We start from the raw sequence: 19,251 nt of genomic DNA, 5'->3' as shown, positions 1-19,251 counted from the left end.
GTTTTAGCTAAACCGAACCGGTCATCAGCTAACTTCCGCTCACGCAAAACCTTCGCTGCAGAACAGATGACCTGCAGGCTCCTGCACTGCAGGGGTCTTAAGGTTGAAACACCACAAGCCGATACGGAGAGAACCCCGGTACAAGCACACAAACTATCCATGCACAAATTGTCGCGTAACCATCAGTACAAGTCGTACAACTCTCACAAGTCTCCAACTATAACCTTTTTTATTTCCAGGCTCAGCACATGGCAAATCAAACATCGATATGCACAAAGTCCATCCCGTCATACTATGGCCTCTTATTCCAAACGATCAGAACAGATGGGCGTGTCATGCGTATGCGCATATTACATTACAGCTTGGAAGGGGATTTGTACCATCCCCACGGCTCATCGGAGGCGTACTCCGTCACTTGCTTGACGCTTAGGTAGTTGTCAATGCCCCTGAAAAGTGAATGAAAATACCAAAGGCATGATGTCAGGTCGAGATCATCAGACGATCGAAATGGTGTTTTAAAGTGAGATTGTTGTGTGCTACCCACCCTTCTCCGAGCTCGCGTCCAAAGCCGCTGCGCTTGTTCCCGCCCCATGGAGCTTGGCAGAAGCAGGGTTGCGAGCAGTTCACCCAGATAATTCCGGCATCGATCTCCTGCAGTAGGAAATTTTCGTTAAGTATTTCCCTTTCTTTTGCAAAAAAAAGGGGTCAAATATAAAGTCATGGATCAGATGATGTGGAAGTGAAGAGCAACTTAATTGGAGTAGCATACTACTAGCAAACAAACTATATTAACATTGACCGGAGTCCAGGGAAGAACTGGAGATGCATAGAATGCAAGTAATAAATGAGATTCTTGAATATCAGCTTGATGCAACCATGTCATATGAATCAAACAATGCCAACCCCCTTCACTTGGATATACCTCAGTTAATCTCTGGCATCGCTCGCGGTCACCGGAAAGCACAGCACCAGCCAGACCATAACTATCAAAAGTAGTAGTAGCAGAATAAGTTCATATGCCACAGAGTATATACATATGCTGCAAGATTGAACAGGACAATGAACTGTATTAAAAAAAAAACTCACTGAGTATCGTTGGCCAATTCAATGGCTTCTTCTTCAGTGCTAAATTCTTTCACACAGAGCACTGGACCAAAAACTTCTTCCCTCCAAATTTGCATTGATGTATCGACATCAGTAATGATTGTGGGTTCAATATAGAAACCTTTCTCCAGATGCTGACAAAAACATACAAGATTATTTCTACTTCATAATGATATGTGGGTACCTATATATACAACCGTGTAGTAGATTATTACCTTGGGTCTAACCCCACCAGTCAGAATGGTAGCACCTTGGCTTTTGGCGGTAGATACAAATTGCTTAATCTTCTCATACTGACACAAGGCAATAGGATGTGTAAGATTTCCAACAAACCATCTAAACATTCTGGTGCTTTGAAAATATATACAAAAGCTCATGGCTAAGTGATTTCATTAAAGTGCCATGGGGTCAAAACAAAAAATTAAAATTTTATTGGGGTTTAAATTATGACAAGATAAACCTACGGAAAGGTGGCCTTTTCATCAATGCATTTTAACACGAATTTGCTCAAAGTAGGAAGACCCTGTACCACATACTAGCAACTAGCAAGAGCATACACCGACTAATTCATTCAGAACTATATTACACAAAATTGACAAAACAGTGCAACAATCCAGCAATAAGGCTTGGAAGGACCTACCATTGATCAGTGGCATTTCTTTTTTGAATTTAGAAAAAGTTTACATGTGGTACCTGTCCTTCACTAACAACGGGCCCAAGCCTGCAACCCTCTTCAAGTGGATCTGACACCTTAATATTTTTGGCCCATGCAACCATCCTTTCTTGAAATTCTTTAGCGATTTTTTTCTGCAAAACTTTCATGGTCAGGAGCAAGAAGCTGAAAGCTATATCATTAATAGCAATAAGCCAATTAATTTCAATTTTAGTTCAAGATCAACATAGAGTTCAAAGTTGCTTCATGCCGGCAATAATAAAGTAATAAACATCATAGAGACATGGACACAAAATTAAGTGCTACAATCTATATATTAAATAATAGGCAATGCATATATTACTCAAAATACATGCTGTGCATAAATACAATTTTATTCGCTCTGTGCAATAGTAATGGCATCATATAATAATCTGAACTCAGGAGTTGATCAGAAAAAAAATCAAGTACAACAATAGATTATGATTGACGGATATATTCAATGCTTACATGAAGAATAAGACGCGATGTTGCACTGCAAATCTGGCCATTGGTCCAAAAGCAACCAAAGAGAGTCCACTCAACAGCTGTACAAGAAGAAGGACCAACAATGAAATCTAATGGAAGATCCAAATTGAGTGAATACAAACAGAGTCCATAACCAGACAAAACGTTAAATTTCAACCATAAAATGTAATTAAAGATTCAAAATTAGTGAAATATAAACAGAATTCATAATCAGCTAGAATTGCCAATATCAAGTTACTGACTAATCAAGGTGAATTGTAGTTAGGAAAATAAAGAACACAGTTTTCCAGAACTAAGAATAGTACTTGTGCTTTTCACATCAGTCCTTCCTAACTGCCTTCCTTGCCACGAAAAGAAAAAGGAAAAATGAAATCACATATATATTCATGTTGCATAACATATTTTACAACTCTTTTCTTTACTCAGTTGGCATGGCATTATAATCCTCAACAATATTTTCATGCAAGCCGATCAACCAGTACAAGATCTGCTCAAAATAATACAGGACATCTTTTTAATCAATAGCACATTTTAAGAAAGTATTGCTAATCCTTGAGGTGTAACTTCTAAGAAATACTAATCAGTGGCAAAAGTAGTTAATTTTCTTGCATCCTGCTCGTCTGGGACCAGTATTTCTGCAACAAGCCCAAGACACCAAAAAGGGCTTTTGGGGGTCTAGCATCCAGCTCAGTTAAGTGCTTTACAAAGTCCCGCACTTCAGAATTAGTTAATCATAGCAAGTGGCATGTACCTTTTTCAACATCAACATCATCAAACACCACTATAGGACTTTTTCCACCAAGTTCCAGTGAAACAGGCTGTCAAGAAAAGACGAACCATAAAAAGGTAAGAAACAGGATAGAACTGGCTACTAGAATGATGCTCAAAGTGTCTTGATCACAATTCTAAAAAGTAAAGGAGTTAAAAGAAAAGGACAACATTGAGAATTGATAATAGAGAGTTAGTAGAAAGAGAACAAAAAATATCCACAGAAATTTGGAAACAAACCTTAACCATAGGAGCAGCTGAAGCCATAATCTTTTTACCAGTTTCATAACTCCCAGTAAATGCAACCTAACAGAAAACATAAACCATGTATTGAGAGGAATATCATTTCCATTGATGGGGTATACATGATTACAGGAGGAATAGCTGTACCTTGTCTACACCAGGGTGTGATGACAAAGGAGCACCGGCTTCAGAACCTAATCCAGTCACTATGTTTAGCACACCTGAAGGAAGACCAACCTCTTTACACACATCAGCAAGCTCCAAACAAGTCCTGGTAATTAATGATAGAGAGAGATTTCAAATTACATTGCTTGCAGCATGGACATGCCACAACATTTTAAAATCAAATGTCATTGCAACTAGCATGGGTATGACATTAACAAGTTAACATGTTAAACTTACACGGAAGCCAATTCAGATGGTTTTAGTACAGCTGTACAGCCAGCAGCCAGGGCAGGAGCTACCTTCCATGTTGCCATCAGGAGAGGATAGTTCCTGCAGTAGAAATACACATCCCGAACATGATTCTCAGAATCAAATTTGTAATTGTCGATAAGAACATAACAAAGAAACAACAAATTAGAATGCAATCAATTCCGTTATCAATTGTTTTCCCTTCTGCAGTAAGATTCCAGACATAAATAATGGCATCTTCTATATACTAAATTAAGTGAATCATGCTGACAACATATGAGAAAAATAGATATTTGAACCGGGACAGAACAAATGAGCTGCATTAACACGGAGGAGAGGTGTGTATCATTATATATATATATATTTTCCTTTGAATACACAAGAGCTGTGTATCATTATATTAAGAAGAAAGGAGAGGGCACATCAAAATTGCTTACATGAGAGCCTGAAAAAACACTAAAACATGACTTTGATATTTTAGATGTTGCTAAATTTTTCTATAAACTTGGTCAAACTTAACACATTTTGACTAGGAAAAAAGTCAAACGACTTATAATATGAAACGGAGAGAGTAGCTGCTAGGTACAATTTGTGAGACAATAATATGTTTGCACAAGAGAAGAGGAATAAAATCTCAAATGTCTTCAACTTTCATAGTTCAAAAAAATCATGTAAAGTTGTAAACTCATTCAGTATATGCATGTTACTAGTACTATTTAGTACCATGCTTGGGTCATAAATAAATATAAGCGCAGGATGAGAGAAAAATGTGAAATACCAAGGTGTGATCAACCCAACTACACCGATAGGCTCTTTCCGAAGATAGCATTTAAAGTTTTCCATTGGAAGAGAGACAGGTGCATTTTGCCTTTTGTCCAAGGATTCTGCAAGATCTGCAAAGTACTCAAAGCATCCAGCAACATCGTCCTGACAAATGGAATATCATACATCAGGATTCATGTTCAGGAAAGATTGCTGTGTAGGCAACTACATATTCATACAGTGGATAACTGGCCACATACCATGTCCCATGCTGCTTCATCAAGAGGCTTCCCACAATCAAGCGTCTCTAGTCTAGCCAGCTCAGATTTCCTCTCGATTATCTGAAGAAAAAGGGAAAAGGTGATCATAAAATGCTCGCATATGCCATGAAAATTTTTATGATAGAAATTAGCATATTTCCAAACCTACGGACAAAAGTATAGTAGTTTACTGTCATTTAGACTGGAAGGCTAGCATCCCCTGCTTTGCTAGAAAATTGATGGTTTGACAGTTCAAGTAAAGTGTGCACTGGTCACTGTTTTACTTTCAGTAAGTAGGTTTTTCATCCAAAAAAGTGTACACTAGTGATCCATAATATGGGTAATCTTGTTCTGGAGAATAATAATAATAATAACCTATATATGCCAGAAAATACATGAAAAAGCAATCCTTTAGGAAAAGGAAATACGAGAAATATAACCTGAAGAGAAAAACTGTGAGAAATCTAGCATGCATTTGGCACTAGAAATTAAAGGGATCCATCCATCAACAGGCCCATAACAACGGAATACCACAAAGGCAACCAAAAGGCTAGTAATCCAGTCCCATCGTCAAGGCACAAAAGTAACTAGTACCAATCCAATAGTGATTTAGTGACTAGGACCTGCCAACTAACGAAGCACACAAACAATATACACTTGTTGTTGCGCACCAATCAAATGTGCACACCCATGGCCGTGAGCCATATACACTTGTTGTTGCGCACCCTCTCCGCTTGAACCCATCAATTAACAAGAGCTTGAAACGAATCACCACAAAAACAGCATCCAGATACACAATCAGCCATGCTTCCAACTTATTCCAAACAGAAGCAGAATACTCGAACTGTCGATCAACCTATGGCCAATTCCTAGTCCAGAACAGAGGATACGCACTTCCGATGCCGACGCACGCACATCATATGGGGGGCTTATACCGAAGCTAAAATAAGGATTTGGTTGCAAACTAAACCCTTGAGGAATTTAAGCAGCAAACTTAAAACTAGAGCATATCGATCGATTTGGGGCTCAAAAACCTACTGGAGAGCCACGCGGAGCTCCTCCCCCTGTACGGAACACACGCACGCGGGTCGCGTTGGGGGGGGGGGGGGGGTGGGGGTAGTCACCACCCTACCTTGGCCGCGATTGCGCGGAGGTACTTGGCCCGGACGGCGCCCGGCGCGCGCGCCCAGTCGCGGCCCCGGTTCCTCTTCAGCGCCTCCCGCGCCGCCGCCACCGCCGCGTCCACGTCCTCCGCCGTGCCCGCCGGGATCTCGCCTGCGCACCGACACGCAAAAAACAGCAGCAACAACAACAACAACAAAAAGGCTAATCAGAGGCAGAAGCAGAGGGTGGAGAGGGTGAAGAGGAGGGTACCGATGGGGGACTCGGTGGCGGGGTTGACGACGGGGAGGCGGCGGCCGAGCGCGGGGGCGCGCCACTCGCCGGCGACGAAGAGCTGCCGCTGCGGGATCGCCGTGGCCATCTCGCCGATCGCGACGGGGATCGAGGAGGAGCTGGAGCTGTGCGATTTGGGGTCGGTGAGAGATACGGAGATGGATCGATGACGATGGAGGCAGCCCGCGTGGTGTCAGGTGTGGAGTGGTGGTGGGAGAGGGAGTGCTCTGTTCTGTGCTGCCTTGCGGCGCGGGCGCGGTGGTGGTGGAGTGGAGCGTTGAGGTGGAAAGCGATAGGTATCTTTCTATCTTTTCCTCTTCCCACGGAGCGCACGTTGCAGCGGGAGTCGCGGGCAGTTGGTACGGACTTCGGAGTAGTTTTCCAGAGAAGTTTACGCCGTTGATTTTTTTAAAAAATATTTGGCCGTTCATCTTATTTAAAAAATTTTAAGTAATTATTAATTCTTTTTTTATCATTTGATTTATTGTTAAATATACTTTTATGTATACATATAGTTTTACACATTTCACAAAAGTTTTTTAAATAAGACGAACAGTCAAACATGTTTAAAAAAGTCAACGGCGTCAAATATTTAGGAAAGGAGGGAGTAGTATAGCCAACTAATAGCTCTAATCCATCTAGAGCCAATCTAATAGCTCATTCATATACTTCCTCCGTTTCACAATATAAGTCTAGATTCATTAACATTAATATGAATATGAGAAATGCTAGAATGACTTACATTGTAAAACGGAGGAAGTAATAGTTACATACTACACTATCAATACATGGTCCCACTTATCATACGCACTGCGTCTTGAAGTCCGTGCTACAGGTGGCTACAAATCTATAGCCCGCTGCTCTTCTCTCTCCTCATTTATCTTCTTAAAATATGTTTGCAGCTGGCTTATAGCCTACTGTATCCTCCTCATAAAAAATCAATTTAATACTAAATATTAATATATTTAAATTTATAGTACTCCCTTCGTCATAAAATATACTAGCAACATTTTACTAGATGAGACAAATCATAATTCAATTAATCTGGATATAGATATATCCTATCCAGTATAAGATATAAGGTTGCTATATTTTAGGATGGAGGGAATATTAGAATATACATATCAATATTCAGTTGCTGTGGTGATTTTTATGAAACGAAAGAGCATGTTGGAGGAGAGACGGTAGGGATTTTGACTATTGAACGGTAAAAACCTTTAAATTCTTTTACCGTTATATCGCAGTCAAACTCCCGACGTCATATATGGAGGCTTGCTGGGTTAACCAATTGACCGTGGGCTTCGTTTGATGGAAACGTATCTAGAGAAGCTTTTACACTTTATGCACATCAAATTGTAAACAAAAAATTAATTACTTAATACTATGGCATGTCTTAATAATAGATTTATAGTACTAGTATGTATCGCATCCGATAATATGTTGATTTTTTTATAAGACTGAAAGAGTATAACTTATATCTTTATTATTATAAAAAATAAAAATGTTTCGACCGATATTATACATCGTTCGTATTTAAGTCGGTTTTTAAGTTTGTCTGCTTTTAAAAATACGTAAGGAGTCATATAGGAAATCTTTTTAAAAAACTTGCATACTAACTTGGGACGAGAGTCGTACTCCTAATTACTACAGAATTCTTGTCAGGCCATAATAAAGCACCGTGCATGATATGACCATCATTGCAATAAGGGTACCAAACTAGATATCAATACTATGAAAAAAAAATCCCATATAGTTTTAGGCAAAAAAAATCTAACAATAATAAAATTAAAATAGCCTTCACTCGTTGCAACGCATAGGCCTTTCTATGTATATATAAGTTAAATTGTCTCTGCAATGAAGCTTGTAGGATCGAATCACAAGAATTAAGCCAACTAGAGGGGGGTGAATGGTTGATATACCCAAAAACTGAAAACTTTTAACGGAAATAAAAGTTACCCTCGAAATCGATGGATCGCGGTCTGACCGAAGTAGATGCGCCGGTCTGACCGTCTGGATATCGTCGGTCTAACCGAGGTTGTAACACCGGTCGAACCGCCAAGATCACTTGTCTCCGCCTGTCTGCGCCGTCAGTCTGACCGCCGCTTGTGGCCGGTCTGACCGCCAGTTGGATGCCGGTTGGACCGCCGAAACCCGGTGAAACACAAATCGAAGTACTCTCAAAGTAGATGACAACTTTATTGCTTCTCTCTGTGTTTACAAAGTGCATTAACAACACTCCTTACAAAAATCTCGACTAAACTCGAAACCCTAACTAAGCTAGCAACTCAATTGCTCTCAAAAGCGACACAAAAGGCGATACTGGGAAGCCTCACGCTCCCCCTCTATTTATACATGAGGTAGGCAGCCTAAAGCCACGAACCAAACTCATACTAAGAGTCCTAAACACCTTAGGAAACCCTCTAGTACAAGACACAAACTTTACATAACCAATCGTACCAAATTTAGACTCCTTCCAAATTCGACTCCGCATCCCATACGCACACAATACCTCCATTGTATGCCATATGGAATCTCCATCAACCACGTGCATCAACTCTAGCCTTAGTATCCCGCATGATATCTTACCACCACGGACATCGACTTACCACCAAGCCGACTCCCGGTCCATCACCGCAAATACTCTCCCGAGGCATCGAGTCACCTACACATGAAACAAACAAAGAATCCATATTCAGAGACCAAGCTATCTCCAGCTTAACTCATTAGTAGCAAACAACATTATTACATACGTATAGAATCCATCTAGAAGCCATAATCATGAAACGATCACGAATATCCAAAGAAACAATCCGAAACCGAAACCGACACAGCGTCAGCCGGTCTGACCGGCAACCTTCGCCCGGTCTGACCGGTCACATAAAATAACAGTAAATCCAATCATCTCCAAAAACCACTTCGTGAATAAATTCCAAATATCAAAACCAATAATCACAGATGCTAATTGTTCATCATAGAATAAGAATTAAAACACACGTTGATCTTACAAAGCTGTAGGCAACTACATTCTAATTATGCTATATTATAATTTAAATATTTTTCGTCTAAAATCTACCTACCGAATGTTATATACATAGTTTCAAAAGCAATTTTGAGGGCGATAGATGTTTTAGAAAATTCACATATGGATCAGTTTAATGTTTGCTAATTTGCTCTATAATAAATCATTTGTTTCAAAGGTTGCAAAAGTTTCCATTTGTAAGCAACTTGTGCCTGCCTATCTCGATGTTTGGAACAGAGGATTATTCCAGTTTGTAAGGACGCGACTATATAGCTAGTAGTAGCTGATTTGTCTAAACTAGCTACCACTCCATCTATGAGAGACACTATCCATCTATACTTCAAATACAATTTTCTCTTAAACTACTCATCCGATCTACGATCTGATTACACCGTTGTATTCGTAACAATTAAATCTTTATAACAAGATCTCACATAATTATATTTTGATGAAAAATCATAAATTACTTTTATAATATATCTAAATTACTTTTAGATTTCACTAAGTTACTTCTTAGACATATATAAAGCCTAAAAGTAATTTACATATATTATAGAAGTAACTTACAATAAAACGAAGGTAACTTTAATTAATGCCTTTTTTCATTGAACAAATTATCATATATATATATATATATATATATATATATATATATATATATATATATATAAAAGTTACTTTTAGATTTGATTAAAATACTTCCTATACATTCGCTCTTAGGTGATTACTTTTATTATTGTTTTTAGTTAGTTCCATAATTTGTGCTGATTAATTTAATTTCTAGATAGAGTCATGTTTTTATCTCTACAACAGACTTACTTCAAATGACATGCCAAAGTTACCTTTGTTTTGTTCAAAGTTACTTCTATAATATATGTAAATTACTTTTATACTTTACTGAATTAACTTTTATATGTTTAAGTAACTTAGTAAAATCTAAAAGTAATTTAGACATATCATAAAAGTAATTTGTGATTTTTCATTAAAATATAATCATGTGAGATCTCGTTATAAAGATTTAATTGTTACAAACACAACAGTGTAATCACATTGTAAATCGGATAAGCAATTTAAGAGAAAATTTTATTTGAAGCATAGTTGATAGGAATATTTTCTCTACTTATTTAATGGATTGGTACTATAAAAAGCATGCACGTTGACATAATAGGCTGGTACAAATCCATGCCAACCTAGCCTTAAACTCTGGCTTAGATTTCTCTCACACTTAGCTACTGGACCGTCGCTGCTTAGTACTAGACCGAGAGCGCTCTCGGTTTAGATTTTACGCAGTTTTAATTAGCTGCAATGCATTTGTTCTCATTTCTAATTTACGCCAAACACATGCCCCGCTCCGGAACGGAATCATCTGACGCGTCAGATGATGAAAACTGGTTATCGGAAACGTCTAGTAATCGTGATAGGAGGGAGTAACACTTAAAGTTTTTTAAAAGAACTAGCAAAATACATATGTTCTATGTTTTATTATGAGTAAAAGAAAATATATTATAATATATCATAGAAAAATTATATATATTATCACTTGTTTGCTTAATTAAATATATGGTATTTACTTAATTAAAATAAAGACTACACTATTCCATAATATCAGAAAATAGGAGTTAATTTATAAAAATTAGAAAGATAGTATTGCAGGTGGCAGTCCACTACTAGTAGCTTCTAAAGAAGTATAGATTTGATATAAAATTTAAATTTGTTGTTACTGTCAACTTAATTTTACGTGCCAATTTGCTGAGTTGCTATTCCCAGGTAGGTTCTGGTTCACATATGATACACGCACGTCCAATCGTCCATGATTCGATGGCGTTGGGTGCCATTTGCTGATTTGCAACATGTAGGGCCTATTTGGATTGGTATCTATCAATTTTTTTTAGTGCTTGTATTTGATCATATTTGGTTTGCTACCAACATAGAGCCAAAATATGAAATTATAGTGATGAATGTTCTAGATGATGCCAAATCTAGAACCAATGAATGGGCTTCAATTCAAATCAAACACAAGTACTATTTAAATTACCAAAATATTGGTATGGTATGTTTTTGGTAGCAATCTAAATAGGCACGTACAAAATAATTTTCAACGGGAACATTCATGGCTGCAAGTATATACAAGTACATCAAACCAAATCATGTGTCAGGATATGCTAAGACCAATCATATATTCTTTTGCACGTGGCCATTCTTGTCGACGTTTGATGTCACGACTACGATATTTGGACAGTATGGGGATCGTTGGTGCTAGGATATACGCGAGACTGAGGTAAAAGAGATGGAGACGAGGATTTTTATACAGGTTCGGGTCCCTGAGCGGTTAGGTAATAGCCCTACATTCTGTTGGTCGGAGCCGATGTTGCTTTTTATTCACCATAATCACACCAGTACAATATGTGGGTAGCCTATCTAACTGTTGTTGACATGTCGGTCTGAAGTCTGACTCGTAGTCGACAATAGGGTAGCTTTCTTCCTCGAATCCGTGCCCGGCGAGATCAGAGATAGCGCTTTCGACTCTCCTGACTGTATCCGGAGATACCGTAGGAGACTAGCCGTGCCTATCCCTGAAGTCGATATCCGGCGGCTTGTCTTGGCGTATGTAGGCTTGTATGTTGTCCCGTGTATTGTGTTGGGTGTTGATTGAGGTCGTTGATTGTCTGTGTTGATCGCCCCATGGTGGGTGTCTCCCTGTCCTCCTAGGGGGCTTGTATTTATACCCATAGGTGTCCCCTTGTCCAAGTAGAACTAGGGAAACCAATATGGATACAATCCGAGTAGTCCTTGTCGTTTCCATGTAGAACTCTGGTTGTCTTTTCTTATCCGGAACTCCTCCTATATCCGCAGGTTGTTTCCGTATAGGACATGGTATGTGGTGGGTCCTGCCGAGATTTAGTCAACTACTATTAGGTATGTGGTATACATAACCCTGACAGTAGCCCCCGACTTCGATGCAAATGAACGAAATCATATTCTCAACCGCGCGCAGACATTGAAGTAACTGTTATCGAGCTCATGTGATCATTCTCGGTGAGTTTAGAGATAACGTTAGACTTCCTTTATCAGCCTCGTGTGGGCACCGAAAGGGTTTGTCTAAGTCAATCTCTGATGTCGACCGAGAAAGTACATAGCGTACGACTAAGTCTCCCGTCTTGCTGTAATCGAGAATTTGGATTGAAGTCAAGAAATTTTATCTCGGCGGGTACACCATTTCTTCATTCCGTATTCTTTGTCGAGATCCAGCAACCATTCTCGAGTGATCGAGAAGGTATAGAGTCTGCGACGAAGCTTTGTTAACATTTGTCGTACTCGCCTTAGTTGATCTTGGTGTAGAACCATAGAGACGTGGAGTCTTCGATAATGTCGAATAGAATTTTCCTAAAATCAATACTCAGAAAAGAATATCAAATAGAAATAGCCCCCGAGCGAACACTCAAAGGGTGACATGTTATAATATGTATGGATAACTAAAAATGAATTAATTTTACCGACCAATGTTTTGTGTATGAGCGTCTTCTCTCTTACCGACTTCGATCAGTCAGTTTGTAGAGTCATACACTCTCCCTAGCCCCCAGCCTTGTCGTCGGAGAATCGTTCTCGGAGGATAAGGCTCTTAGACCCTTGACCCGCCTTGGTTGAACAAGCACTGATCCTAGCCCCCAGCCGTGAAGTTGGAAAGTTAATTTTCGATTACACGGCTTGGTTAATACGCACGGCAAGAACTCTTACACGACCAGATCTTACATGGTCTTTCGTCTCTGAAGGATCCGACAAGGCCTTATTGGCTCTGGGCGTCCCCAGCCGAAGATCCCTTAGGTTACTCGGAGGCCTTGTCAAGACGGCGTAAAGGGACAGTAGGATAGGTTTCAACGCTAGGTGTCATCGTGGTAAGGGATCTCTGGGTAAAACACTTGGCGATATTGTGTACCTGCTATCAACTTTGTTGAAGTAGAGGTAGTAGGAGAAATCGCTACACCGCTGGTCGAGGACTAGGTAGTAGTCGTAACTCGACCGCGTAAAGTGGAAAATAGTGGGAGAAACACTACGTCGCTAGTCGAGGACCAGGCAGTAGTCGTAACTCGACCACTTAAAGTGAAAGTAGTGGGAGAAACGCTACGTCGCTGGTCGAGGACCAGGCAGTAGTTGTAACTCGACCACTTGAAGTGGAAGTGGTGGGAGAAACGCTACGTCGCTAGTCGAGGACCAGGCAGTAGTCGTAACTCGACCACTTAAAGTGGAAGTAGTGGGAGAAACGCTACCTCGCTGGTCGAGGACCAGCCAGTAGTCGTAACTCGACCACTTAAAGTGAAAATAGTGAGAGAAACGCTACACCGCTGGTCGACAACCAAGCAGTAGTCATAACTCGACCACTTAAAGTGGAAGTAGCCGGAGAGACGTTACATCGCTGGTGGAGAACCAGGCAGTAGTCGTAACTCGACCACTGAAAGTGGAAGTAGCCGGAGAAACGCTACATCGCTAGTCGAGGACCAGGCAGTAGTCGTAACTCGACCACTTAAAGTGGAAATAGTGGGAGAAATGCTACATCGCTGGTCGAGGATCAGGCAGTAGTCGTAACTCGACTACTTAAAGTGGAAGTAGCCGGAATGACGCTACATCGCTGGTCGAGAACTAGGCAGTAGTCGTAACTCGACCACTTGAAGCAAATGTACGAGAGATCACTACGATCAACTGGTTGAGAACCGGTGAGTAGGTGTCCCTCGATCACTTGGAGTCGTGGTACGAGGACCGCTACGCTGCCGTAGTCATACCTTGACCATCTGAAGTTAAGGTGCGAGAAATTGCTACGTACTGGTGCGAGAACCAGTGAGTGAGCAAAATTATCTCTCGAACACCAATGGAAGTTGCGGTGTGAGAGATTGCTGCGTACTGGTGCGAGAACCAGTGAGCGAGTGGAATTATCTCTCGAACACCAATGGACATTGCGGTGTGAGAGATTGCTGCGTACTGGTGCGAGAACCAGTGAGCGAGCGGAATTATCTCTCGAACACCAATGGAAGTGCTAGAGTTGGTTTATTGCAAGTGTATCTCATGTGGCCAGCATGACTCACGTACCCAACTTATAGCATATCCGGATGTCCGTTCGCAATCATGACGACGTTCATGAGGAATTATCCATTAACAACCTTTTCTCGAGTAGTCCAGCCATGGCCGGTGCTATGAGATAGGTTGTCGGTCTTCGTTGGTAGGTTGGGTGCGATAACTCCGCATTTGTCGAGAATGTTCTCGATAATGGAGTGTACTCGACCATCACCTACTCGAGTGCTCAATTGTTCCTGAAAAATATTTTCTAGAAGACAAGACATGTAGCAGATAATATTGAGTATGTACTTAAAAAACTGCATGAATCTTCTAGTATTATCAGGACATAACGAGCAGATGTAAATATCATACATTATGTAAACCGTAAACAAACATGATTTATACAGAAGAAAACGGAGCGAGCCCCCAGCGTTAGACCGTAGTCGATTTAACATCGGGGACACTCACGCATCAGATATTTGTATAAAGGACATGCTCTAGGTAAACGCAATAAATTATAGATCTGACAATGCTGTATGATCTAAATAGGTACGATAAATTACATATAAAATATTGCGTACCTGTGTAAATATATGCCGGATATATCTACGAAATTAGTAGATTAATTAAATTAATTAACCTACTAATTACCTTAACTAGCCTTAGTAGCCGTTGAATTGTCTTCGGTGCATGTATATGACGGCAAACCAATGCATGCCTGGGCACGTATTGAGTCTGTGTGCATATGCATGTGCACATGTCAGAAGCGATCAGTACGTGGTGATGTCGGACGTCCGGCCTGTTACTCCGAGTCTGACCAAAACCGCACTTAAACCCGATGAGTGTAGTAGTCGGTTTCGGTCTCTAGAGGTGTCGGCGTCTTGTATCCTTCCGGCATCATCCTCAAGATCGTCAATGGTCGGAAATACCGTACAGATGCCCTCCGCAGCGGCGGCGTCATCTTTGAAGGTTGGATGATCTCAACAGATCAAAATTGTTGACGTTGATGGTTCCGATCTGATCGGAAGATGTATTTCAGTCGGGTTAGATCTCCTCACAGCCGAAATCATCGAGTAGCTTGTTGTTGGAGAATCCATCCTTTGAACCCATCTCATCAAAATCCTAGAGCACCAAAATCCCCCTACCTGGCGCGCCACTGTCGACGTTTGATGTCATGACTACGGTATTTGGACATTATGGGGTTCGTTGGTGCTAGGATATACGCGAGACTGAGGTAAAAGAGATGGAGACGAGGATTTTTATACAGGTTCGGGTCCCTGAGCGGTCAGGTAATAGCTCTACATCCTGTTGGCCGGAGCCGATGTTGCTTTTTATTCACCATAATCACACTAGTACAATATGTGGGTAGCCTATCTAACTGTTGTCGACATGTCGGTCTGAAGGTCTGACTCGTAGTCGACAATAGGGTAGCTTTCCTCCTCGAATCCGTGCCCGGCGAGATCAGAGATAGCGCTTTCGTCTCTCCTGACTGTATCCGGAGACACCGTAGGAGACTAGCCGTGTCTATCCCTGAAGTCGATATCCAGCGGCTTGTCTTGGTGTATGTAGGCTTGTATGTTGTCCCGTGTATTGTGTTGGGTGTTGATTGAGGTCGTTGATTGTCTGTGTTGATCGCCTCATGGTGGGTGTCCCCCTGTCCTCCTAGGGGGGCTTCCCCTTGTCCAAGTAGAACTAGGGAAACCAATATGGATACAATCCGAGTAGTCATTGTCGTTTCCATGTAGAACTCTGGTTGTCTTTCCTTATCCGGAACTCCTCCTATATCCGCAGGTTGTTTCCGTATAGGACATGGTATGTGGTGGGTCCTACCGAGATTTAGTCAACTACTATTAGATATGTGGTATATATAACCCTGACAATTCTCCGATCCATTTATTCCATCCTCTCGACGACAATGCTGACTCAAGAATAATGATAACCATGGAGATATATATATGGCATCATTGGTGGCCCATATTACCAAAATAGTTTACTAGAAAAATAAAAATTAATTTATAAATAAATTTTTATATATTTGTTTTTAGCAATTTTAAAATTAATGCTGAAAAAAACTACGTTAAAATTATCTTAAAATTAACTCTAAATTGAATTAAAAAATTTAAATTTTAGTTTTTGCTATGGTTCGTTAGACTAATAGACAGGGCCAATAGTATATCGCCGTTCGCCGTAATGCGTCGTTTGCTCGCTAGTCGCCAGCAGAAAGTGCACGGCACACTATTGAAAAATAAATTGAAGGACAGTGATAAAAAAATGCAGAAAGTCCTCAAAGTAGGGGATTATTGCACGTGGTTGGTGAGATTATATATCCATCAAATCAAAAAAAAGTCCTCAAGAATATCTTCTCCATGATCGAGCATTATACTACTCCGTCCGCCCTATAATATAAGGGATTTTGAGTTTTTACGTTTGACCACTCGTCTAATTTAATTTTTTTTGAAATTATTATTTATTTTATTTGTGACTTACTTTATTATCTACAGCATTTTAAACACAACTTTTCGTTTTTTATATTTACAAAAATAATTTAAATAAGACGAGTGGTCAAACGTTGCAAGTTATGGTCTTATCAAATCTCGTTTAGAACAGTGGCCACGGCCCCACGCCACGCGTCATCTTGTCATCCCAAGTCACACAACGTGCCCTACCCCCTCCGTCCAAAAATAAACTCATATACTTGGGTTTCTATTTCTAACGTTTATTTAATAAACTGTCAATTCTATTTATTTTTTTTAAAAAATAAGTTAGATATATAGTAATATTTATGTTTTATCATCTAATAACAATAAAAAAAATACTAATCATAAAAAGGTTTAAATAAGATAGACCATCAAACATTAGGCACTAAAACATACAAACGAACTCATTTTGGGATGGAGGGTGTAAATTAAAGGAGATCCTATGCTGGACTGCTACAGTTGGCTGGCGTCGAGATCGGTTTGGGATACGAATTAGATTCGATCCGAACTTATTCCTTATAGATGAGACCGGAGAGAATCGCATGCGCCAATGGGCTTGGAGACGGGAATTGAGTTGGGCTTGTTCAAATGGTGCCAAAAAGGCCGAAGATGCCCAACAAAAAAAATTGACGCAATGGTGCAGGTCCAATTCCGCTCGACACCCTACTACCCTACTCTAATATACAATTTTAGTTCTAGACATTCATCCTTTCTCTATCTCATTTTATCCCAACCCACTTACTTCTATATCACCATCCCGTCTTTCTTAACCTATAATCCAAATGAGGTCATAGAGATTGATTTGGATCGACAGGGATGTGACTGAATTTCATACTTAGACTCAAACCGTTCGCATTTTATATCTATGGAAGTAGTTGTGATTTTTATTAAATTTGCATTTATAATATTAAATAGTGTAGATATCTCATAAATGACTCCATAAGTTTTCCAACAAGTATTCATGGCCCCATGATTCCGCACGGAGGTCTAAATCTTAATCCAAAAAATGTAAAACTTAATCTCCTGCATTCTATGAATCAAAAGTGTCGTAGTTTATAGGAGTAAACTTTTGGAATATTTTGATTTGGTTCTCAATCAACTTCGTCTTTGATCATCCATGCATTTCTTTCACTCAGTTTCTTTCTCTTTGCCCAAGCAAATACCTATGTAAATAAGAACATACAAAACTCATATTACCAATAATGTTTGATCAAATATATAAGAAAAAGTCCAAATTACCACCCTGAACTTTGGGTGGGTACGAATTACCCCTAGACCCAAAAATCAGACATCTTTCACCCTTAACTACTAATATCATATGAAGAACCTCCTAGAGTAGTTTTGCGGGCGGTTTTGGTCCTACGTGGCAGTCTAGTTAGTCATTTTCTTTTTAAAAATGGTGCGACCCACCTATCAGATTCTATCTACTCTTCTTCCCCTCTCACCTCTCTCTCTCTCCCTAGCCGAGGAGCCGTGGTGGCGGAGGCCAAGTAGGATCGGCGGTGGCTACGGGGCTCCTCGCACATATCGGCGGAGGTCGAGGAGGAGAAGCACGAGCTGACAAACGGCAGAGGAGGAGCGGTGGCGGCTGTGAGCATCTTCACGCGCGACGGCGTTGGTGCGTGTGATGGTGGAGATGATGCAGCCGAAGTGGATCTGGTCATGGAGCTCGGCGAGGTGGGTGGCAGTGTCGGTGCGCGTCGCAGCGAGGGAGGAGGCAAGGAAGAGAGACACGGTGGCGCGGGTGCGCTGCTCCCTGCGTCGACAAGCCGCCGTTCGTCATCGTGTAGTCCACAGCAGAAGCCCGCCGCTTGCCGCCCTTCTCGCCTGCCGTCCTTCTCACGTCCTTCTCTCGATTTCCGCCGCATCTTCTCTTCCAATCAACTTGCCCTCTCCCTCACCGCCCTTTCTAGTCCTTCTCCCGCTGCCGTTGCCGAGCTCCTGTATCGGTGGCCGCTCCCCTTCTCCCCACCGTATCGCAATCCGCCATCTCCAACATCCTCCTCATCTGTGCTCGTCACCCACGAAGTCCGCCGACCGCCGCACTCGACGCCCCTCAACGCTTACTCATCGTTGCTTGCCGCCCGTCGCGCCCGCCTTCTCTACCTCGCCCCGACGCATTAGCTCAGAGAGAGAAGAAAGAAAGGTGAGGTACTCCCTCCGTTCCTAAATATAAGAGATTTTGGTTGGACGTCATCCCTTATATTTAGGAACAGAGGGAGTATGACAAATGTGGCCATAGTTTTTTTTTTATTCTTTTTTTCTGATTAGATTGCTACGTTGGCGCCATGTGTATGTCACGAAGGATCAAACCGCTCTGGATTGAGCTAGGGGGTAATTCGTTCGGAATCAATAGTTTGAGGTATCAAAAGTTCAGTTTCATGGTTCGATGGGTAATTTATACTATCGCAATAGTTTAGAGGTAATTTAGATATTTTTTTAATATATAACGCATAAAAAAAGGATGCACTTTAGTTGATGAATACGATATGGTCATATCCGAGCTTGATCTCATCGTCATCGAATGCAAAAATTTAATAAAGTAAAAAGTGATACTAATAAAATAAATAATACTAGTCTTTA

General features: G+C 40.7%; 1 protein-coding gene across 1 annotated transcript; it reads right to left on the bottom strand.

Moving 5' to 3' along the window:
- Nucleotides 1–122: 122 nt before the first annotated feature.
- On the bottom strand, nucleotides 123–6,389 carry LOC4345606 (betaine aldehyde dehydrogenase 2-like). Its single transcript, NM_001403573.1, has 15 exons — nucleotides 6,106–6,389; nucleotides 5,864–6,006; nucleotides 4,732–4,812; nucleotides 4,488–4,636; nucleotides 3,698–3,790; nucleotides 3,443–3,566; nucleotides 3,293–3,358; nucleotides 3,036–3,102; nucleotides 2,267–2,343; nucleotides 1,798–1,911; nucleotides 1,320–1,397; nucleotides 1,087–1,238; nucleotides 923–983; nucleotides 545–651; nucleotides 123–446 (listed from the first exon to the last, which is right to left on the bottom strand). Exons 1-15 carry the CDS (start codon nucleotides 6,212–6,214, stop codon nucleotides 356–358), a joined length of 1,512 nt encoding a protein of 503 aa, NP_001390502.1. The 5' UTR covers nucleotides 6,215–6,389; the 3' UTR covers nucleotides 123–355.
- Nucleotides 6,390–19,251: the final 12,862 nt, after the last annotated feature.

This window comes from Oryza sativa, chromosome 8 (genome assembly GCF_034140825.1).
Source record: "Oryza sativa Japonica Group chromosome 8, ASM3414082v1".
Taxonomy (NCBI): Eukaryota; Viridiplantae; Streptophyta; class Magnoliopsida; order Poales; family Poaceae; genus Oryza; species Oryza sativa.
This window is presented reverse-complemented; position numbering and strand designations above follow the sequence as displayed.

Coding starts and splice junctions, on each gene's coding strand:
- LOC4345606 (NM_001403573.1), bottom strand. CDS start 6,214: ATGGCCACGGCGATCCCGCAGCGGCAGCTCTTCGTCGCCGGCGAGTGG. Junction 4,813..5,863: donor TCCGCGCAATCGCGGCCAAG/GTAGGGTGGTGA, acceptor CTTTTTCTTCAG/ATAATCGAGAGGAAATCTGA. Junction 1,912..2,266: donor CATCGCGTCTTATTCTTCAT/GTAAGCATTGAA, acceptor AAAGTTTTGCAG/AAAAAAATCGCTAAAGAATT.